This window comes from Chiloscyllium punctatum, chromosome 19, assembly GCF_047496795.1.
Source record: "Chiloscyllium punctatum isolate Juve2018m chromosome 19, sChiPun1.3, whole genome shotgun sequence".
Lineage (NCBI taxonomy): Eukaryota > Metazoa > Chordata > Chondrichthyes > Orectolobiformes > Hemiscylliidae > Chiloscyllium > Chiloscyllium punctatum.
In genome coordinates this window covers 93393506-93418182 of record NC_092757.1, presented here as the reverse complement: position 1 = coordinate 93418182, position 24677 = coordinate 93393506, and the positions used below count along the sequence as shown (strand labels likewise).

General features: G+C 59.3%; 1 protein-coding gene across 1 annotated transcript; it reads left to right on the top strand.

The window, feature by feature from the left end:
* Positions 1-13724: 13724 nt before the first annotated feature.
* LOC140491210 (cardiotrophin-like cytokine factor 1) lies at positions 13725-22905 on the top strand. Its single transcript, XM_072589190.1, has 4 exons — positions 13725-13874; positions 14770-14871; positions 21941-22108; positions 22723-22905. Exons 1-4 carry the CDS (start codon positions 13725-13727, stop codon positions 22903-22905), a joined length of 603 nt encoding a protein of 200 aa, XP_072445291.1.
* The last annotated feature ends 1772 nt before the right edge of the window (positions 22906-24677 follow it).

Below are 24677 nucleotides of genomic sequence, written 5' to 3'. Positions count from 1 at the left end.
GGCAGAGCTGGCTTGAGGGGCTGAATGGTTTCCTGCTGCTCCAATTTTGCATGTTCATTCATAACAGAGACATGAGGAACATCTCTCCCACACGGCAGGTGGTTAGAGTCGAGAACGTTCTGCCTGAGGATGTGATCCAGGCTATTGAAGGTCAATTGGACAATGATCTGAAGGGAGAAGATTGACAGGGTTATGGGCAAAGAACAAAAATGGGGGCGGGCTGAATTGTTCTTGCAGAGGGTTGAGGTGTATTTGTTTTAATGCAAGGAGTATGATGGTAGGGAAGATGAGTTTTGAGCTTATAATTATGCTATAGTCCATGCTATAGATGTTATCTATGCTGTAGATGTTGTGGCTATTACAGAGACTTGGTTGAAAGGGGGACAAGACCAGCAGCTTAATGTTGGGGATTTAGATGTTTCAGGTGAGATTGAGGGATGTACAAGAGGTGGCGGAGTCGCGTCACTGATAAGCAAGAATCTTGCAGCTGTACTGAGGGAGGACACCCTGGTCACATCCAGCAAGGCATTATGGTTAGAGCTCAGGAAAGGAAGGTGCAATTAATTTGATGGGGTTGTACTACAGGCCTCCCAACAGCCAGCGGGCGGGAAAGGAACAGATATGTGGACAGATTATGGAAAAATTTACAGCAACAGGATTGTTGTGGTGAGTGATTTTAACTTGTATTGACTGGGACCCGGTTAGTGCCAGGAGGTTGGATGGGGGTGAACCTAGGTGTGTCCAGGAGGGTTTTTGAAACAATATTTGAACAGTCCAACTAGGGAAGGGGCCATATTGACCTGGGATTGGGGAATGAGCCCGGCCAGGGAACCAAAGTTTTTCAGTGGGGGAGCATTTCAGGAGCAGTGACCGTCATTCTGTAAGTTTTAAATTACTTAGGGATAAGGATAAGAGTGGTCCTTTGGTGCAAGTATGAGACTGTAGGGATGTTCACGACCACAATATCAGGCAGGAACATATGAATGTAGATTGGGGGCAGCAATTTGAGGTAAATCTACATCTGGCATGGGGGCGTCTTTTCAAGGCCAGTTGATTAGAGTTCAGGGCCAGCATACTTCTGTGGAAATGAAGGAGAAGGATGGTAAGATATGGGAACCTTGGATGGCAAGAGAAATTGAGGATACACCAGGATATTGACAGGTTTTTTTTGGGTGGAAAAATGGCAGACGGAATTTAATCCGGACAAATGTGAGGTGATGCATTTTGGAAGATCGAATGCAGGAGGCAATATACAGTAAAAAGCAGAATGCTTCATGGTATCAACATGTCTCAGGATCTGGGCATACAGGTCCACTGTTTACTGACAGTGGCTACACAAGTGGATAATGTGGTCAAGAAGGCAGTTAGCATAGAGTATTAATTCTGGCAAGTCATGTTGCAGCTGTACAGAACTTTAGTTAAGCCACAAAAAACAGAAATAGCTGGAAAAGCTCAGCTTCTGTGGAGAGAAATCAGAATTAACGTTTTGGGTTGAGTGACCCTTTCTCAGGACTGGTTAGGTTACGTTTGGAATATTGTGTGCAGTTCTGGTTGTCACTCAATCAGAAGGATGTGAAGGATTTCCAGAGGGTAGAGAATCAGCTGTTGCCAGGTATGGAGGGTATTAGCCAGGAGGAGAGATCAGACAAACTTTGTTTGTTTTCACTGGAACATCGGAGGCTGAGGGGTGACCTGAAAGAAGTTTACAAAATGATGAGAGGCATGAATCCAATGGATAGAGCGTTTTTCCCAGGATAGAAACGTCAGTTACAAGGAGACATAAGTAGAAGGTAAAAGGAGGGGGGGGGGGGGGGGGGGGGAGTTTAAAGGAGATGTGAGAGGCAGGTTTTTTACTCAGAGAATGGTGAGTGCCTGGAAGGTGCTGCCAGAGGAGGGGGTGGAGGTGAATACGATAACAATGTTTCAGAGGCATCTTGACAGGTATATGACCGGGCAGCGAATACAGGGATAGGGACCATATAGAGGGATATGGACCGAATAGAGGGATAGGGACCATATAGAGGGATAGGGACCATATAGAGGGATACAGACCGAATAGAGGGATAGGGACCATATAGAGGGATATGGACCGAATAGAGGGATAGGGACCTTATAGAGGGATAGGGATCATATAGAGGGTTACAGACCGAATAGAGGGATAGGGACCTTATAGAAGAATACAGACTGTAGAGAGGGATATAGACCGCAAGGAGGGACATGGACCATATATTGGGATACGGACTGTATCGGGGGATATGGACCATATAGAGGGATATGGACCGTATAGATGGATACAGACCGTATAGAGGGATAAGGACCATATAGAGGAATACAGACTGTAGAAAGGGATATGGATCATAGAGAGGGATATGGACCATATAGAGGGACACAGACTGTATAGAGGAATACAGACTGTTTGGGCGATATGGACCATATAGAGGGATACAGACATTATAGAGGGATACGGACCGTATAGAGGAATACAGACTGTAGAGAGGGATATGGATCATATCAGGGATACGGACTGTATAGAGGGATACAAACCGTATGGGGAATAGAGACCGGAAAGAGGAATACAGACTGTATAGGGGATTAAGGGTTTTAGTTTTGTGTTGGCATTGTCTTGGTGGCCAAGGGGGCCTGTTCCTGTGCTGGAGTGCTCCTTGTTCTTTGTTCAGGTCTAGCACTGATACATGACCCTTCTCTGCCATCATCACTCAACAATGCATTGATTTGATTGAGATCACATTCTCATTACGAATCAATAATCAGATCAAATTGAACCACCTGGATATATCAAAATTCCACCTTTCTGAGACATTATCTGCTTGCTTTGCTTCAGAGACGGTTGTGAAATTGTTGCTGTGGTGTTACTTACCCGAGAGTGCATCTTTCACTTGGGTTTTCGTTTGTGGTCAGTTTGTGGTGGTAAGGGCACAGGAACCACGGTGAGATCTGACTGCGCAAAACTCCCTCACGTTCCGAAAACCACGTTGCACATTCACTTTAAGCACACGGCTTTACTCAGGGTGGTGGGAGGGTTAGCTGAGATCTATAAATCTGGTAGGCAGGATCAGTAGCCTGCAATCTCCTTCAGACCCACTCACTCCATCAGAGAGCTGAACGACAGTCAACAAGACCTGCTGTGGTGAGTATCCAACTCTCTCCATTACCAATTCTGGCTGAAATCAGAACCCTGAGACTGGCATTGTGATGGTCCCTTTACAATCTCCAGGCTGAGGGTCTTGCAGATTATAATTGTAGTTGGGGTTTGAGACACAGAGCAGCTAACACGCACACAGCAAGATCCCATGAGTAGCATTGCAATAATGCAGAGAAAATCTCTTTTGGAGATGTCAACTGCAGTATAAATACTGGCCCCAAGACATGGGAAGGGACAGTCTCATACCGAACAAGGGGACCAGACCAGCAGACCAGTGAAGATCACAGCTCCATCAGTGCGGTACTCCCTCAGCATTGACCCTCTGGCAGTGTGGCGCTCCCTCAGCACTGACCCTCCGACAGTGCGGCATTCCCTTAGCACTGACCCTCTGGCAGTGCAGTATTCCCTCAGCACTGACCCTCCGACAGTGCAGCATTCCCTCAGCACTGACCCTCTGGCAGTGCGGCATTCCCTTAGCACTGACCCTCTGGCAGTGCAGTATTCCCTCAGCACTGACCCTCCGACAGTGCGGTATTCCCTCAGCACTGACCCTCCGACAGTGCGGCATTCCCTCAGCACTGACCCTCTGGCAGTGCAGTACTCCCTCAGCACTGACCCTCCGACAGTGCGGTATTCCCTCAGCACTGACCCTCCGACAGTGTGGCATTCCCTCAGCACTGACCCTCTGGCAGTGCAGTACTCCCTCAGCACTGACCCTCCGACAGTGCGGCGCTCCCTCAGCACTGACCCTCCGACAGTGCGGTGCTCCCTCAGTACTGACCCTCCGACAGTTCGGCGCTCCCTCAGTACTGACCCTCCGACAGTGCGGGACTCCCTCAGTACTGACCCTCTGACAGTGTGGCATTCCCTCAGCACTGACCCTCCGACAGTGCGGCGCTCCCTCAGCACTGACCCTCCGACAGTGCGGTGCTCCCTCAGTACTGACCCTCCGACAGTTCGGCGCTCCCCCAGTACTGACCCTCCGACAGTGCGGGACTCCCTCAGTACTGACCCTCTGACAGTGCGGCGCTCCCTCAGCACTGACCCTCCGACAGTGCGGCGCTCCCTCAGCACTGACCCTCCGACAGTGCGGTATTCCCTCAGCACTGACCCTCCGACAGTGCAGCATTCCCTCAGTACTGACCCTCCGGCATTGCGGTATTCCCTTAGCACTGACCCTCCGACAGTGTGGCACTCCCTCAGCACTGACCCTCTGACAGTGTGGCATTCCCTCAGCACTGACCCTCTGGCAGTGCGGCGCTCCCTCAGCACTGACGCTCCGACAGTGCGGCATTCCCTCAGCACTGATCCTCCGACAGTGCAGTACTCCCTTAGTACTGACCCTCCGACAGTGCGGTATTCCCTCAGCACTGACCCTCTGGCAGTGCGGCGCTCCCTCAGCACTGACGCTCCGACAGTGCGGCATTCCCTCAGCACTGACCCTCTGGCAGTGCGGTATTCCCTCAGCACTGACCCTCCGACAGTGCGGCATTCCCTCAGTACTGACCCTCCGACACTGCGGCGCTCCCTCAGCACTGACCCTCCGACAGTGCGGCGCTCCCTCAGCACTGACCCTCCGACAGTGCGGCACTCCCTCAGCACTGACCCTCTGACAGTGCAGTATTCCCTCAGCACTGACCCTCTGGCAGTGCAGTATTCCCTCAGCACTGACCCTCCGACAGTGCGGTATTCCCTCAGCACTGACCCTCTGGCAGTGCGGTATTCCCTCAGCACTGACCCTCCGACAGTGCGGCATTCCCTCAGTACTGACCCTCCGACAGTGCAGCGCTCCCTCAGTACTGACCCTCCGATAGTGCGGCGCTCCCTCAGCACTGACCCTCCGACAGTGCGGTGCTCCCTCAGTACTGACCCTCCGACAGTGCGGCACTCCCTCAGCACTGACCCTCTGACAGTGCGGCACTCCCTCAGCACTGACCCTCCGACAGTGCGGCATTCCCTCAGTACTGACCCTCCGACAGTGCAGCGCTCCCTCAGTACTGACCCTCCGACAGTGCGGCGCTCCCTCAGCACTGACCCTCCGACAGTGCGGTGCTCCCTCAGCACTTACCCTCTGACAGTGCAGCACTCCCTCAGCACTGACCCTCTGACAGTGCGGCATTCCCTCAGTACTGACCCTCTGACAGTGCGGCGCTCCCTCAGCACTGACCCTCCGACAGTGCGGCATTCCCTCAGCACTGACCCTCTGGCAGTGCGGTATTCCCTCAGCACTGACCCTCCGACAGTGCGGCATTCCCTCAGTACTGACCCTCCGACAGTGCAGCGCTCCCTCAATACTGACCCTCCGACAGTGCGGCGCTCCCTCAGCACTGACCCTCCGACAGTGCGGCACTCCCTCAGCATTGACCCTCCGACAGTACGGCACTCCCTCAGCACTGACCCTCCGACAGTGCTGTGCTCCCTCAGTACTGACCCTCCGACAGTGCGGCATTCCCTCAGCACTGACCCTCTGACAGTGCGGCACTCCCTCAGCACTGACCCTCCGACAGTGCGGCATTCCCTCAGCACTGACCCTCTGACAGTGCGGCATTCCCTCAGCACTGATCCTCTGACAGTGCGGTACTCCCTTAGTACTGTTCCACCGACAGTGTGGCGCTCCCTCAGCACTGACCCTCTGACAGTGCGGCGCTCCCTCAGCACTGACCCTCTGACAGTGCAGCACTCCCTCAGTACTGACCCTCCAACAGTACGGTACTCCGTCTGCACTGACCCTCTGACAGTGTGACTTTCCCTCAGTACTCACCCTCCGACAGTGTGGTACTCCCTCAGTACTGACCCTCCGACAGTGCGGCGCTCCCTCAGCACTGACCCTCCGACAGTGCGGCACTCCCTCAGCATTGACCCTCCGACAGTATGGCACTCCCTCAGTACTGACCCTCCGACAGTGCGGTGCTCCCTCAGTACTGACCCTCCGACAGTGCGGCATTCCCTCAGCACTGACCCTCTGACAGGGCGGCACTCCCTCAGCACTGACCCTCCGACAGTGCGGCATTCCCTCAGCACTTACCCTCTGACAGTGCAGCACTCCCTCAGCACTGACCCTCTGACAGTGCGGCATTCCCTCAGCACTGATCCTCTGACAGTGCGGTACTCCCTTAGTACTGTTCCTCCGACAGTGTGGCGCTCCCTCAGCACTGACCCTCTGACAGTGCGGCGCTCCCTCAGCACTGACCCTCCGACAGTGCGGCACTCCCTCAGCACTGACCCTCTGACAGTGCGGTGCTCCCTCAGCACTGACCCTCTGACAGTGCGGTGCTCCCTCAGCACTGACCCTCTGACAGTGCGGTGCTCCCTCAGCACTGACCCTCTGACAGTGCAGCACTCCCTCAGTACTGACCCTCCAACAGTACGGTACTCCGTCTGCACTGACCCTCTGACAGTGTGACTTTCCCTCAGTACTCACCCTGCGACAGTGTGGTACTCCCTCAGTACTGACCCTCCGACAGTGCGGCGCTCCCTCAGCACTGACCCTCCGACAGTGCGGCACTCCCTCAGCATTGACCCTCCGACAGTACGGCACTCCCTCAGCACTGACCCTCTGGCAGTCCGGTATTCCCTCAGCACTGACCCTCTGGCAGTGCGGTATTCCCTCAGCACTGACCCTCCGACAGTGCGGCACTCCCTCAGCACTGACCCTCCGACAGTGCGGCGCTCCCTCAGCACTGATCCTCGGACAGTGCGGTGCTCCCTCAGTACTGACCCTCCGACAGTGCGGCGCTCCCTCAGCACTGACCCTCCGACAGTGCGGCACTCCCTCAGCACTGACCCTCTGACAGTGCGGCGCTCCCTCAGCACTTAGCCTCTGACAGTGCAGCACTCCCTCAGTACTGACCCTCCGACAGTGCGGCACTCCCTCAGCACTGACCCTCCGACAGTGCGGCATTCCCTCAGTACTGACCCTCCGACAGTGCGGTGCTCCCTCAGCACTGACCCTCCGACAGTGCGGCGCTCCCTCTGCACTTACCCTCCGACAGTGCGGCATTCCCTCAGCACTGACCCTCCGACAGTGCGGCATTCCCTCAGCACTGACCCTCTGACAGTGCGGCATTCCCTCAGCACTTACCCTCTGACAGTGCAGCGCTCCCTCAGCACTGACCCTCTGACAGTGCGGCACTCCCTCAGCACTGACCCTCCGACAGTGCGGCATTCCCTCAGCACTTACCCTCTGACAGTGCGGCGCTCCCTCAGCACTGACCCTCTGACAGTGCAGCACTCCCTCAGTACTGACCCTCCAACAGTACGGTACTCCGTCTGCACTGACCCTCTGACAGTGTGACTTTCCCTCAGTACACACCCTCCAACAGTGTGGTACTCCCTCAGTACTGACCCTCCGACAGTGCGGCGCTCCCTCAGCACTGACCCTCCGACAGTGCGGCACTCCCTCAGCATTGACCCTCCGACAGTACGGCACTCCCTCAGCACTGACCCTCTGGCAGTGCGGTATTCCCTCAGCACTGACCCTCTGGCAGTGCGGTATTCCCTCAGCACTGACCCTCCGACAGTACGGCATTCCCTCGGTACTGACCCTCCGACAGTGCGGTATTCCCTCAGCACTGACCCTCCGACAGTGCGGCGCTCCCTCAGCACTGATCCTCGGACAGTGCGGTGCTCCCTCAGTACTGCCCCTCCGACAGTGCGGCGCTCCCTCAGCACTGATCCTCGGACAGTGCGGCGCTCCCTCAGCACTGACCCTCCGACAGTGCGGCGCTCCCTCAGCACTGACCCTCCGACAGTGCGGTGCTCCCTCAGTACTGACCCTCCGACAGTGCGGCACTCCCTCAGCACTGACCCTCTGACAGTGCGGCACTCCCTCAGCACTGACCCTCTGACAGTGCGGCACTCCCTCAGCACTTACCCTCTGACAGTGCGGCACTCCCTCAGTACTGACCCTCCGACAGTGCGGCACTCCCTCAGCACTGACCCTCCGACAGTGCGGTACTCCCTCAGCACTGACCCTCCGACAGTGCGGCGCTCCCTCAGCACTGACCCTCCGACAGTGCGGTGCTCCCTCAGTACTGACCCTCCGACAGTTCGGCGCTCCCTCAGTACTAACCCTCCGACAGTGCGGCACTCCCTCAGTACTGACCCTCTGACAGTGCGGCGCTCCCTCAGCACTGACCCTCTGACAGTGCGGCACTCCCTCAGCACTGACCCTCTGACAGTGCGGCGCTCCCTCAGTACTGACCCTCTGACAGTGCGGCGCTCCCTCAGCACTTACCCTCCGACAGTGCGGCATTCCCTCAGCACTGACCCTCTGGCAGTGCGGCGCTCCCTCAGCACTGACGCTCCGACAGTGCGGCATTCCCTCAGCACTGACCCTCTGGCAGTGCGGTATTCCCTCAGCACTGACCCTCCGACAGTGCGGCATTCCCTCAGTACTGACCCTCCGACACTGCGGCGCTCCCTCAGCACTGACCCTCCGACAGTGCGGCGCTCCCTCAGCACTGACCCTCCGACAGTGCGGCACTCCCTCAGCACTGACCCTCTGACAGTGCAGTATTCCCTCAGCACTGACCCTCTGGCAGTGCAGTATTCCCTCAGCACTGACCCTCCGACAGTGCGGTATTCCCTCAGCACTGACCCTCTGGCAGTGCGGTATTCCCTCAGCACTGACCCTCCGACAGTGCGGCATTCCCTCAGTACTGACCCTCCGACAGTGCAGCGCTCCCTCAGTACTGACCCTCCGATAGTGCGGCGCTCCCTCAGCACTGACCCTCCGACAGTGCGGTGCTCCCTCAGTACTGACCCTCCGACAGTGCGGCACTCCCTCAGCACTGACCCTCTGACAGTGCGGCACTCCCTCAGCACTGACCCTCCGACAGTGCGGCATTCCCTCAGTACTGACCCTCCGACAGTGCAGCGCTCCCTCAGTACTGACCCTCCGACAGTGCGGCGCTCCCTCAGCACTGACCCTCCGACAGTGCGGTGCTCCCTCAGCACTTACCCTCTGACAGTGCAGCACTCCCTCAGCACTGACCCTCTGACAGTGCGGCATTCCCTCAGTACTGACCCTCTGACAGTGCGGCGCTCCCTCAGCACTGACCCTCCGACAGTGCGGCATTCCCTCAGCACTGACCCTCTGGCAGTGCGGTATTCCCTCAGCACTGACCCTCCGACAGTGCGGCATTCCCTCAGTACTGACCCTCCGACAGTGCAGCGCTCCCTCAATACTGACCCTCCGACAGTGCGGCGCTCCCTCAGCACTGACCCTCCGACAGTGCGGCACTCCCTCAGCATTGACCCTCCGACAGTACGGCACTCCCTCAGCACTGACCCTCCGACAGTGCTGTGCTCCCTCAGTACTGACCCTCCGACAGTGCGGCATTCCCTCAGCACTGACCCTCTGACAGTGCGGCACTCCCTCAGCACTGACCCTCCGACAGTGCGGCATTCCCTCAGCACTGACCCTCTGACAGTGCGGCATTCCCTCAGCACTGATCCTCTGACAGTGCGGTACTCCCTTAGTACTGTTCCACCGACAGTGTGGCGCTCCCTCAGCACTGACCCTCTGACAGTGCGGCGCTCCCTCAGCACTGACCCTCTGACAGTGCAGCACTCCCTCAGTACTGACCCTCCAACAGTACGGTACTCCGTCTGCACTGACCCTCTGACAGTGTGACTTTCCCTCAGTACTCACCCTCCGACAGTGTGGTACTCCCTCAGTACTGACCCTCCGACAGTGCGGCGCTCCCTCAGCACTGACCCTCCGACAGTGCGGCACTCCCTCAGCATTGACCCTCCGACAGTATGGCACTCCCTCAGTACTGACCCTCCGACAGTGCGGTGCTCCCTCAGTACTGACCCTCCGACAGTGCGGCATTCCCTCAGCACTGACCCTCTGACAGGGCGGCACTCCCTCAGCACTGACCCTCCGACAGTGCGGCATTCCCTCAGCACTTACCCTCTGACAGTGCAGCACTCCCTCAGCACTGACCCTCTGACAGTGCGGCATTCCCTCAGCACTGATCCTCTGACAGTGCGGTACTCCCTTAGTACTGTTCCTCCGACAGTGTGGCGCTCCCTCAGCACTGACCCTCTGACAGTGCGGCGCTCCCTCAGCACTGACCCTCCGACAGTGCGGCACTCCCTCAGCACTGACCCTCTGACAGTGCGGTGCTCCCTCAGCACTGACCCTCTGACAGTGCGGTGCTCCCTCAGCACTGACCCTCTGACAGTGCGGTGCTCCCTCAGCACTGACCCTCTGACAGTGCAGCACTCCCTCAGTACTGACCCTCCAACAGTACGGTACTCCGTCTGCACTGACCCTCTGACAGTGTGACTTTCCCTCAGTACTCACCCTGCGACAGTGTGGTACTCCCTCAGTACTGACCCTCCGACAGTGCGGCGCTCCCTCAGCACTGACCCTCCGACAGTGCGGCACTCCCTCAGCATTGACCCTCCGACAGTACGGCACTCCCTCAGCACTGACCCTCTGGCAGTCCGGTATTCCCTCAGCACTGACCCTCTGGCAGTGCGGTATTCCCTCAGCACTGACCCTCCGACAGTGCGGCACTCCCTCAGCACTGACCCTCCGACAGTGCGGCGCTCCCTCAGCACTGATCCTCGGACAGTGCGGTGCTCCCTCAGTACTGACCCTCCGACAGTGCGGCGCTCCCTCAGCACTGACCCTCCGACAGTGCGGCACTCCCTCAGCACTGACCCTCTGACAGTGCGGCGCTCCCTCAGCACTTAGCCTCTGACAGTGCAGCACTCCCTCAGTACTGACCCTCCGACAGTGCGGCACTCCCTCAGCACTGACCCTCCGACAGTGCGGCATTCCCTCAGTACTGACCCTCCGACAGTGCGGTGCTCCCTCAGCACTGACCCTCCGACAGTGCGGCGCTCCCTCTGCACTTACCCTCCGACAGTGCGGCATTCCCTCAGCACTGACCCTCCGACAGTGCGGCATTCCCTCAGCACTGACCCTCTGACAGTGCGGCATTCCCTCAGCACTTACCCTCTGACAGTGCAGCGCTCCCTCAGCACTGACCCTCTGACAGTGCGGCACTCCCTCAGCACTGACCCTCCGACAGTGCGGCATTCCCTCAGCACTTACCCTCTGACAGTGCGGCGCTCCCTCAGCACTGACCCTCTGACAGTGCAGCACTCCCTCAGTACTGACCCTCCAACAGTACGGTACTCCGTCTGCACTGACCCTCTGACAGTGTGACTTTCCCTCAGTACACACCCTCCAACAGTGTGGTACTCCCTCAGTACTGACCCTCCGACAGTGCGGCGCTCCCTCAGCACTGACCCTCCGACAGTGCGGCACTCCCTCAGCATTGACCCTCCGACAGTACGGCACTCCCTCAGCACTGACCCTCTGGCAGTGCGGTATTCCCTCAGCACTGACCCTCTGGCAGTGCGGTATTCCCTCAGCACTGACCCTCCGACAGTACGGCATTCCCTCGGTACTGACCCTCCGACAGTGCGGTATTCCCTCAGCACTGACCCTCCGACAGTGCGGCGCTCCCTCAGCACTGATCCTCGGACAGTGCGGTGCTCCCTCAGTACTGCCCCTCCGACAGTGCGGCGCTCCCTCAGCACTGATCCTCGGACAGTGCGGCGCTCCCTCAGCACTGACCCTCCGACAGTGCGGCGCTCCCTCAGCACTGACCCTCCGACAGTGCGGTGCTCCCTCAGTACTGACCCTCCGACAGTGCGGCACTCCCTCAGCACTGACCCTCTGACAGTGCGGCACTCCCTCAGCACTGACCCTCTGACAGTGCGGCACTCCCTCAGCACTTACCCTCTGACAGTGCAGCACTCCCTCAGTACTGACCCTCCGACAGTGCGGCACTCCCTCAGCACTGACCCTCCGACAGTGCGGTACTCCCTCAGCACTGACCCTCCGACAGTGCGGCGCTCCCTCAGCACTGACCCTCCGACAGTGCGGTGCTCCCTCAGTACTGACCCTCCGACAGTTCGGCGCTCCCTCAGTACTAACCCTCCGACAGTGCGGCACTCCCTCAGTACTGACCCTCTGACAGTGCGGCGCTCCCTCAGCACTGACCCTCTGACAGTGCGGCACTCCCTCAGCACTGACCCTCTGACAGTGCGGCGCTCCCTCAGTACTGACCCTCTGACAGTGCGGCGCTCCCTCAGCACTTACCCTCCGACAGTGCGGCATTCCCTCAGCACTGACCCTCTGGCAGTGCGGCGCTTCCTCAGCACTGACCCTCCGACAGTGCGGCATTCCCTCAGCACTGACCCCTCTGGCAGTGCAGTATTCCCTCAGCACTGACCCTCCGACAGTGCGGCATTCCCTCAGCACTGACCCTCTGGCAGTGCGGTATTCCCTCAGCACTGACCCTCTGGCAGTGCGGTATTCCCTCAGCACTGACCCTCCGACAGTGCGGCGCTCCCTCAGCACTGACCCTCTGACAGTGCGGCGCTCCCTCAGTACTGACCCTCCGACAGTGCGGCACTCCCTCAGCACTGACCCTCTGACAGTGCGGCGCTCCCTCAGCACTGACCCTCTGACAGTGCGGTGCTCCCTCAGTACTGACCCTCCGACAGTGCAGCACTCCCTCAGCACTGACCCTCTGACAGTGCGGCATTCCCTCAGTACTGACCCTCTGTCAGTGCGGCACTCCCTCAGCACTGACCCTCTGACAGTGCGGCGCTCCCTCAGCACTTACCCTCTGACAGTGCGGTACTCCCTCAGTACTGACCCTCTGACAGTGCGGCATTCCCTCAGTACTGACCCTCTGACAGTGCGGCGCTCCCTCAGCACTGACCCTCTGACAGTGCAGCACTCCCTCAGTACTGACCTTCCAACAGTACGGTACTCCATCTGCACTGACCCTCTGACAGTGTGACTTTCCCTCAGTACTCACCCTCCGACAGTGTGGTACTCCCTCAGCACTGACCCTCTGACAGTGCAGCACTCCCTCAGTACTGACCCTCGAACAGTACGGTACTCCGTCTGCACTGACCCTCTGACAGTGTGACTTTCCCTCAGTACTCACCCTCCGACAGTGCGGCGCTCCCTCAGTACTGACCCTCCGACAGTGCGGCGCTCCTTCAGCACTAACCCTCCCACAGTGCGGTGTTCCCTCAGCACTGACCCTCGGACTGTGCAGCACTCCCTCAGCACTGACCCTCCGACAGTGCGGTGCTCCCTCAGTGTGGACCGTCCGACAATGCAACATCTACTGAGTGTTGGTGGTGCAAGGAGTGGATGTGGCACCAACCAAGCGGGGGCTGCTATGTCCCGGATCGAGTCAAGGTTCTTGAGCATTGTCACTGATATCCCCAGGATGTGGATTGTGGAATGGGCAATGATAATAATACCTTTGAATGGCAAGGGGAGAGAGTTGGTTTCTGCTTTGTTGGAGATGGTCATTACCTGTCAGTTCTGTGATGTGTGAATGTGGTTTGTAAGGTGTCACCCCAAACATGGAGGTTGACCAGCTGTTGGTGAATGTGAGGAGCAGTCTGCAATGCTGAGTAGTTGACCAAGACCCTGACTGAACTGAAGGTGACAGTCTGAGGATAATGGTGTGTCCTCACCATCCTGTGATCTTTCCAGGTCGGATCAATGGCGAACACTTGGTTGCTGCTTCTCTCGGTTTCACTCTTCGCTGTCTCATCATCAACTGATTCCAGCACCCTCAACATCACCTTCCAACGTAGCCTGAACCTGGCCAGGAAAATCCTCCAGGAAGTCCGCGATTTATTCATTAAATACGTAAGAACCACAATCCTCTCGCTGTTCACTTCCAGGTGGTTGATGGTCAGGAGCTCCCAGGAATGCAGTTCTGATCATTGATTGGTTGTTTCTAGACCATTAACCTTTCTTTTTAAGTCCAACGGGTGAATTCTCATTTTTTTGGGGGTGGGAGGGTGATCCAAAACAGAAAAAGTGACCATGTAAATCCTGGACTATTGTAGCAGTCCTTCAGGTCATCTATGTTCCTTTTACTCCTGTCCTGGTCTGGTCAACACATGCACTTGTGTGAAAAAACAGGAAGGAAAATATGATTTAAATGGTGACGTATTGGGAAGTGTGTGTAAAGTTCCATACACACATACTGACCCTCACTGGGTGCAGTCCCACACACACACACACAGACACACATACACACACACACACACACACACACACACACACACTGACCCTCACAGGGGTACAGTCCCCCACACACTGACCCTCACTGGGGTACCTCACCCTCAATGAGGGGAAAGTGAGATTTGAGCATTGAAATAGAGGTTTTTGGATGTAGGTTGCTCGCTGAGTTGCAAGGTTCATTTCCAGATGTTTCGTTACTCTACTAGGTAACATCTTCAGTAGGTCTCAGGCAAAGCAATGCTGAAAATTACTGCTTTCTATTTATACGTTTGAGTTTCCAAAACCTCAATCTGAGCTATAAATCTTCTCAAAACTCATTGAGATAGAGGCTCAGCCATGATCATGTTGACATGTGGAGCAGGCTCAAAGGGCTGAATGGCCTCAACCTCTTCCTACATTCCAGGCCCCTCTGTTTCGAACATGGGTCCAGCACACTTGGGCAATGTTTCTTGTCTCGGTGTTCTTGGAGAGATACTGAGTGCTGTTCTCACTCTGTGTTTTTCACTGATTGTAGAAACATGAGAAGCTGGGCAGTCCAACCTTTGAGGATTACAACATGATGTTGTCCAGTTTACCCACCACCGCCATCGAATACATGGACTGGCTGGAAATGCAGGTACGCAGGCAGTAACCGCAGCTCACACCACGGTCTCTCCCCAGCCACAATCCCCACACCCTACATTACCAACCCCCATCCCATCCCCACCACCCCCACCCCCATCCCCATCACCACCACCCCCACCCCATCCCCAACACCCCCAACCCACCCCATCCCACCACCCCCACCTCATCCCCAACACCCCCAACCCCACCCATCCCCACCACCACCACCCCATCCCATCACCGCCATCCCCACCCCCATCCCCAACACCCCCAACCCCACCCCATCCCCACCACCCCAACCCCACCCCATCCCCACCACCCCCACCCCATCCCCCAACACCCCCAACCCCACCCCATCCCCAACACCCCCAACCCCACCCCATCCCCACCACCCCCAACCCCACCCCATCCCCAACACCCCCAACCCCACCCCATCCCCACCACCCCCAACCCCACCCCATCCCCACCACCCCCACCCCATCCCCAACACCCCCAACCCCACCCCATCCCCAACACCCCCAACCCCACCCCATCCCCACCACCCCCAACCCCACCCCATCCCCACCACCACCACCCCATCCCCATCACCGCCATCCCCACCCCATCCCCATCCCACCACCCCCACCCCATCCCCAACACGCCCACCCCCCCCCCATCCCCATCACCCCGCCACCCCCCACCCCATCCCCATCCCCATCACCGCCACCCCCCACCCCATCCCCAACACCCCCAACCCCACCCCATCCCCATCCCCATCACCGCCACCCCCACCCCATCCCATCACCATCACCCCCACCCCATCCCCATCACCATCACCCCCACCCCATCCCCATCACCATCACCCCCACCCCATCCCCATCACCATCACCCCCACCCCATCCCCCAACACCCCCAACCCCACCCCATCCCCATCCCATCACCGCCACCACCACCCCATCCCCATCACCACCACCCCCACCCCATCCCCAACACCCCCCAACCCCACCCCATCCCCATCACCGCCACCACCACCCCATCCCCATCACCACCACCCCCACCCCCATCCCCAACACCCCCAACCCCACTCCATCCCCATCCCCACCACCCCCACCCCATCCCCATCACCCCCAACCCCATCCCCATCACCACCACCACCACCCCATCCCCATCCCCATCACCGCCACCCCCCCACCCCATCCCCCATCCCCATCACCGCCACCCCCACCCCATCCCCATCCCCACCACCCCCACCCCATCCCCAACACCCCCAACCCCACTCCATCCCCATCACCGCACCCCCACCCCATCCCCATCCCCACCACCCCCACCCCATCCCCAAAACCCCCAACCCCACTCCATCCCCATCACCGCCACCCCCACCCCATCCCCATCCCCACCACCCCACCCCATCCCCAACACCCCACCCCCACCCCATCCCCATCACCCCCACCCCATCCCCATCCCCATCACCACCATCCCCATCCCCATCCCCATCACCGCCACCCCCACCCCATCCCCAACACGCCCAACCCCACCCCATCCCCATCACCGCCACCCCCACCCCATCCCCATCCCCATCCCCATCACCGCCACCCGCCACCCCATCCCCATCCCCATCACCGCCACCACCACCCCATCCCCATCACCACCACCACCCCCACCCCATCCCCATCCCCACCACCCCCACCCCATCCCCATCCCCACCACCCCCACCCCATCCCCAACACCCCCAACCCCACCCCATCCCCATCACCGCCACCCCCACCCCATCCCCATCCCCACCACCCCCCACCCCATCCCCATCACCGCCACCCCCACCCCATCCCCATCACCACCACCCCCACCCCATCCCCATCCCCCCACCACCCCCACCCCATCCCCATCCCCACCACCCCCACCCCATCCCCAACACCCCCAACCCCACCCCATCCCCATCACCGCCACCCCCACCCCCATCCCCATCACCACCACCCCCACCCCATCCCCATCCCCACCACCCCCACCCCATCCCCAACACCCCCAACCCCACCCCATCCCCATCACCGCCACCCCCACCCCATCCCCATCACCGCCACCCCCACCCCATCCCCATCACCACCACCCCCACCCCATCCCCATCCCCACCACCCCCACCCCATCCCCATCACCGCCACCCCCCACCCCATCCCCAACACCCCCAACCCCACCCCATCCCCATCACCGCCACCCCCACCCCATCCCCATCACCGCCACCCCCACCCCATCCCCATCACCACCACCCCCAACCCCATCCCCATCACCGCCACCCCCACCCCATCCCCATCACCACCACCCCCACCCCATCCCCATCCCACCACCCCCACCCCATCCCCAACACCCCCAACCCCACCCCATCCCCACCACCCCCACCCCATCCCCATCCCCATCACCACCATCCCCACCCCATCCCCAATACCACCACCCCCACCCCATCCCCAACACCCCCAACCCCACCCCATCCCCACCACCACCACCCCATCCCCATCACCGCCATCCCCACCCCATCCCCATCACCGCCACCCCAACCCCATCCCCATCACCCCCACCCCAACCCCATCCCCATCACCACCACCCCCCACCCCATCCCCATCACCACCACCCCCACCCCATCCCCATCACCCCCACCCCAACCCCATCCCCATCACCCCCACCCCAACCCCATCCCCATCACCACCACCCCCACCCCATCCCCATCACCACCACCCCCACCCCATCCCCATCACCACCACCCCCATCCCATCCCCATCACCACCACACCCACACCACACCACCCCCACCCCATCCCCATCAGAACCATCCCCACCCCACCAACATTACCACCACCCAACCCCATCCCCATCACCACCACCCAACCCCATCCCCATCACCACCACCCTCACCCCATCCCATCACCACCACCCCCACCCCATCCCCATCCCCAACACCCCCAACCCCACCCCATCCCCATCCCCATCACCGCCACCCCCACCCCATCCCCATCACCATCACCCCCACCCCATCCCCATCACCATCACCCCCACCCCATCCCCAACACCCCCAACCCCACCCCATCCCCATCCCCATCACCGCCACCACCACCCCATCCCCATCACCACCACCCCCACCCCATCCCCAACACCCCCAACCCCACTCCATCCCCATCCCCACCACCCCCACCCCATCCCCATCACCCCCAACCCCATCCCCATCACCACCACCACCACCCCATCCCCATCCCCATCACCGCCACCCCCACCCCATCCCCATCCCCATCACCGCCACCCCCACCCCATCCCCAACACCCCCAACCCCACCCCATCCCCATCCCCACCACCCCCACCCCATCCCCAACACCCCCAACCCCACTCCATCCCCATCACCGCCACCCCCACCCCATCCCCATCCCCACCACCCCCACCCCATCCCCAAAACCCCCAACCCCACTCCATCCCCATCACCGCCACCCCCACCCCATCCCCATCCCCACCACCCCCACCCCATCCCCAACACCCCCACCCCCACCCCATCCCCATCACCCCCACCCCATCCCCATCCCCATCACCACCATCCCCATCCCCATCCCCATCACCGCCACCCCCACCCCATCCCCAACACGCCCAACCCCACCCCATCCCCATCACCGCCACCCCCACCCCATCCCCATCCCCATCCCCATCACCCCCACCCCATCCCCATCCCCATCACCGCCACCCCATCCCCATCCCCATCACCGCCACCGCCACCCCATCCCCATCCCCATCACCGCCACCACCACCCCATCCCCATCCCCACCACCCCCACCCCATCCCCATCCCCACCACCCCCACCCCATCCCCAACACCCCCAACCCCACCCCATCCCCATCACCGCCACCCCCCACCCCATCCCCATCACCACCACCCCCACCCCATCCCCATCCCCACCACCCCCACCCCATCCCCATCACCGCCACCCCCACCCCATCCCCATCACCACCACCCCCACCCCATCCCCATCCCCACCACCCCCACCCCATCCCCATCCCCACCACCCCCACCCCATCCCCAACACCCCCAACCCCACCCCATCCCCATCACCGCCACCCCCACCCCATCCCCATCACCACCACCCCCACCCCATCCCCATCCCCACCACCCCCACCCCATCCCCATCACCGCCACCCCCACCCCATCCCCAACACCCCCAACCCCACCCCATCCCCATCACCGCCACCCCCACCCCATCCCCATCACCGCCACCCCCACCCCATCCCCATCACCACCACCCCCACCCCATCCCCATCCCCACCACCCCCACCCCATCCCCAACACCCCCAACCCCACCCCATCCCCACCACCCCCACCCCATCCCCATCCCCATCACCACCATCCCCACCCCATCCCCAATACCACCACCCCCCACCCCATCCCCAACACCCCCAACCCCACCCCATCCCCACCACCACCACCCCATCCCCATCACCGCCACCCCCACCCCATCCCCATCACCGCCACCCCAACCCCATCCCCATCACCCCCACCCCAACCCCATCCCCATCACCACCACCCCCACCCCATCCCCATCACCACCACCCCCATCCCATCCCCATCACCACCACACCCACACCACACCACCCCCACCCCATCCCCATCAGAACCACCCCCACCCCATCCCCATCACCCCCACCCCAACCCCATCCCCATCACCACCACCCTCACCCCATCCCCATCACCACCACCCCCACCCCATCCCCATCACCATCACCCCCACCCCATCCCCATCACCACCACCCTCACCCCATCCCCATCCCCACCACCCCCACCCCATCCCCATCACCCCCACCCCAACCCCATCCCCATCACCACCACCCTCACCCCATCCCCATCCCCACCACCCCCACCCCATCCCCATCACCACCACCCAACCCCATCCCCATCACCACCACCCCCACCCCATCCCCAACACCCCCAACCCCACCCCATCCCCATCACCACCACCCAACCCCATCCCCATCACCACCACCCCCACCCCATCCCCATCACCCCCACCCCAACCCCATCCCCATCACCACCACCCTCACCCCATCCCCATCCCCACCACCCCCACCCCATCCCCATCACCACCACCCCCACCCCATCCCCATCACCACCACCCACACCCCATCCCCATCACCACCACCCCCACCCCATCCCCATCATCACCACCCTCACTCCATCCCCATCACCACCACCCCCACCCCATCCCCATCACCACCACCCCCACCCCATCCCCATCACCACCACCCCCACCCCATCCCCATCACCACCACCCCCACCCCATCCCCATCACCACCACCCCCACTCCATCCCCATCACCAGCAACCCCACAGCTCCTCCACCAGCACCACCCTCACTCCATCCCCATCACCACCACCCCCACCCCATCCCCATCCCCACCACCCCCACCCCATCCCCATCACCACCACCCCCACCCCATCCCCATCACCACCACCCCCACTCCATCCCCATCACCAGCAACCCCACAGCTCCTCCACCAGCACCACCCCCACCCCATCCCCATCACCACCACCCCAACCCCATCCCCATCACCACCACCCCCACCCCATCCCCATCCCCACCACCCCCACCCCATCCCCATCACCACCATCCCCACCCCATCCCCATCACCACCACCCCCACCCCATCCCCATCAGAACCACCCCAACCCCATCCCCATCACCACCACCCCCACCCCATCCCCATCACCATCACCCCCACCCCATCCCCATCACCACCACCCTCACCCCATCCCCATCCCCACCACCCCCACCCCATCCCCATCACCCCCACCCCAACCCCATCCCCATCACCACCACCCCCACCCCATCCCCATCACCACCACCCCCACACCATCCCCATCACCACCACCCCCACCCCATCCCCATCACCACCACCCCCACCCCATCCCCATCACCACCACCCAACCCCATCCCCATCACCACCACCCCATCCCCATCACCACCACCCCCACCCCATCCCCATCACCACCACCCCCACCCCATCCCCATCACCACCACCCCCCAACCCCATCCCCATCACCACCACCCCCGGACGACCTCCATCACCATCACCCCCACCCCATCCCCATCACCACCACCCAACCCCATCCCCATCACCACCACCCCCACCCCCACCCATCCCCATCACCACCACCCCCACCCCATCCCCATCACCACCACCCAACCCCATCCCCATCACCACCACCCCCACCCCAACCCCATCCCCATCACCACCACCCCCACACCATCCCCATCACCACCACCCCCACCCCATCCCCATCACCACCACCCCCACCCCATCCCCATCACCACCACCCCCACCCCATCCCCATCACCACCACCCCCACCCCATCCCCATCACCACCACCCAACCCCATCCCCATCACCACCACCCCCACCCCAACCCCATCCCCATCACCACCACCCTCACCCCATCCCCATCACCACCACCCCCAACCCCATCCCCATCACCATCACCCCCACCCCATCCCCATCACCATCACCCCCAACCCCATCCCCATCACCACCACCCCCAACCCCATCCCCATCACCACCACCCCCGGACGACCTCCATCACCATCACCCCCACACCACCTCCATCACCACCACCCCCACCCCATCCCCATCACCACCACCCCAACCCCATCCCCATCACCACCACCCCCAACCCCATCCCCATCACCCCCACCCCCACCCCATCCCCATCACCACCACCCCCACCCCATCCCCATCACCACCACCCCAACCCCATCCCCATCACCACCACCCCCAACCCCATCCCCATCACCACCACCCCAACCCCAACCCCCTTCATTACCATCCCCCCACCCCCACCCTCACCCCCTTCACAACCACTCCACCCCCACCCCATCCCCTTCATTACCATCCCCCACCCCGACCCCTCATTACCACCGTCTATCTCCAACCCACCCATTGCCATCCCCCACCCCTACCCCAACCCCCTTCATTACCATCCCCCCACCCCCACCCTCACCCCCTTCACCACCACCCCCAGCCCGCCCCCGTCCTCTCTCTGTCCACCCCGTGCGGTCCCTCCTGGGACTCACCTGGTCTTTGCTGTCACCTCCAGGATGTGGATCGCTTGCTGCTCAATACCAAGGATCTCTATACCTTCTGGATCCACGTGGATTTCAAACGGATCGATGAACTGACAGATTGTCAGGAATCAGCAATGAGCAAGTCCATGGAGGTGGTTTCCCTGGATCTCCGGGATTTGATCTCCCAGCTGAACTCCCAGGTACAGGAGGGGCTCGGTGTGGGGTGGGGTATCACATAGTCATCTCCTCCATTACCCAATGGGCAAGGGACTGGTGCCAGGAGAGTCTCACTGCTTTACAATACACAAGGAGGCCACTCAGCCCATTCAGCTAGTACTGACCCTCTGTGGAACAATCCAGCCAGCTCCATGGCCCCTGTGAATTGAGTTCTCTCAAACACACGCTCAATTTCATTTATTTAACTCCCTTCCACATCCCTTTTTGGGAGCAAGTCCATGAGGAGTGCAGCTGATGGTCTTCCCATTGCTGCCTGTCGATTTATCACCTGCTTCCTTCCTAATGCTCAAACACCCTTCATATTAGGAAATCCAGCAAAACAATCCATTTTCTATCTCTGCATTTTAATCTCTCTCTCTCTCTCTCTCTGACATTTCCACAGTTCTGACAGAGAGTCCCATCAGTAACCCCACTGGCTCACAGACACTGTAACACAGGCTGGGGAGTGAGCTTCAGGGTTCAATCATTACTGATCTGACTGATGTGTTGTTATCGATAATGCTTTGTGAATATGTAAAGCCACATTGCCTGACTCCTCTCCCCCCATTCAGACTCTATATGCTTTGTGTCTTTCCAGATCTCAGCTTTGAACAGCACGTCCCCTGAACCCCAGGACCTGACTCTTCCCAACAATGTCCTGAACCCAGGCCACGATTGGCACAGCAAGCTGCAAGGCTACATCATCTTCCGGGACTTGGAAACCTATCTGAACAAAGTGATCCGAGACTTCACTCTCTTAAAGACTAAATATCGGGAATGACAAGGCTGTGGTGTTCGAAAATGATCGAATTAAAACTGTTAGAGAATGTTATGCACTGAATAAATAAATAAATCGACTTTTTACATTTAATACAGTTGTTTCTGTTTCACAACGATGCCATTGAGGTGAAAAATGTGGAGCTTAATGAACAGAAATCAGATACTGCAGCACAGAGGAGATGCTGTTTAATGCTGTGGTTGGACAGGTTTATAAATGTCACTATTTTAGAAAGGAGCAGGAGGAAGAATAAGGAACAGCAAACACAGCCTTTTCAAACAGGAACAGGGAAAATACTGCAATGCATCACTGTGGGCAGCACAGTGGCTCAGTGGTTAGCACTGCTGTCTTGTAGCACCAGGGGACCTGGGTTCAATCCCAGCCTTGGGTGACTGTTTGTGTGCAATTTGCACATTCTCCCCATGTCTAAAGATGTGCAGGTTAGGATGGATTGGCTGTGCTAAAATACCTGTAGTGTTAGGTTCATTAGTCAGTGATAAATGTAGGGGTCTGGGTGGGTTACTCTTCAGAGGGCCAGTGGGGACTTGTTGGGCTGAAGGGCCTGTTTCCACACTGTAGGGAATCTAATCTATTAAGGATATGATCAGTGGAGACTTAGGTAAACATGACATGATTTGGTGCAAGCAGCATGGGCTTGTCAATGGAGAGTTATATTTGAGAAAGTTTAAACTGTTTTGAGGATGTTACAAACAAACATGGTAAAGGGGATTAGGTGGATGGAGTCTGTTTGGATTTTCAGAGTGCTTTGATAAGATTCCCCACAGGAGATTAATTAGTAATCACAGGAGACTCCCAAGCACTGAGGATGTCACCTAGACAGGGGACGAAACGTCTGCAACACAAATTCCCAGCTCGGCGAACAGAACCACAACAACGAGCACCCGAGCTACAAATCGTCTCCCAAACTTTGAATTAATTAGTAACATTAACACACAGAGTGTTGGAAGTAATGTACATGGATTGAGGAGTGACAAAGAGACAGAAAACAAAAGGAATAAATGAGACATTCTTGTGTGTCTAGTGGGGTACCACAAGGACCAGTACTTGGGCCCCAGCTCACAGTGTTTGCTAATGATCTGGATGGCAGGGAGTAGGGGGGTGGGGGTGGGGGTGGGGTGGGGGGGGGTGGGGAGGCTGTACATCATATTCCCAACGCTGTAGATGATCGAAAGCAAAGTAAGAAATATGTGTTGCAAGGAAGATGTAAAACATTGAGCGGACTTGAACAGGCTTGGGGATTGGGCACGGACGTGGCAGATGGAATACAATGTGGCTCAGTGGTTAGCACTGCTGCCTCACGGCACCAGGGACCCAGGTTCGATCCCAGCCTTGGGGGGGGGACTGTCTGCGTGGAGTAAGTACATTCTCCCCGTGTCTGCGTGGGTACCCCCCACAGTCACAAGATGTGCAGGTTGGGGTGGGCAATGTGCACAATTTTCAGGGATTGTGTGGGTTTGCCATGGGAAACACAGGATTACAGGATAGGGGCTGTGGTCTGGGTGGGGTGCCATCTGGAGGGTTGGTGTAGACTGGATGGGCTGAGGAGCCTGATTCTAACCAGGAATGTTCAGGCACTCCCTCAAGGTTCAGGGTTAATGGGTATGTCATTAATTTTTATCCAAAAACATCTCTTTAATCTGCCAGATATTTTGAGAACTTATTGTGGGGAGAGTGTTTCTCTGACAGGCCAGTGAGACAGGAGAGTGTAAATGATCTTTGAGAGTGTGCTGAGAAATGAGACATTTACAGAAATT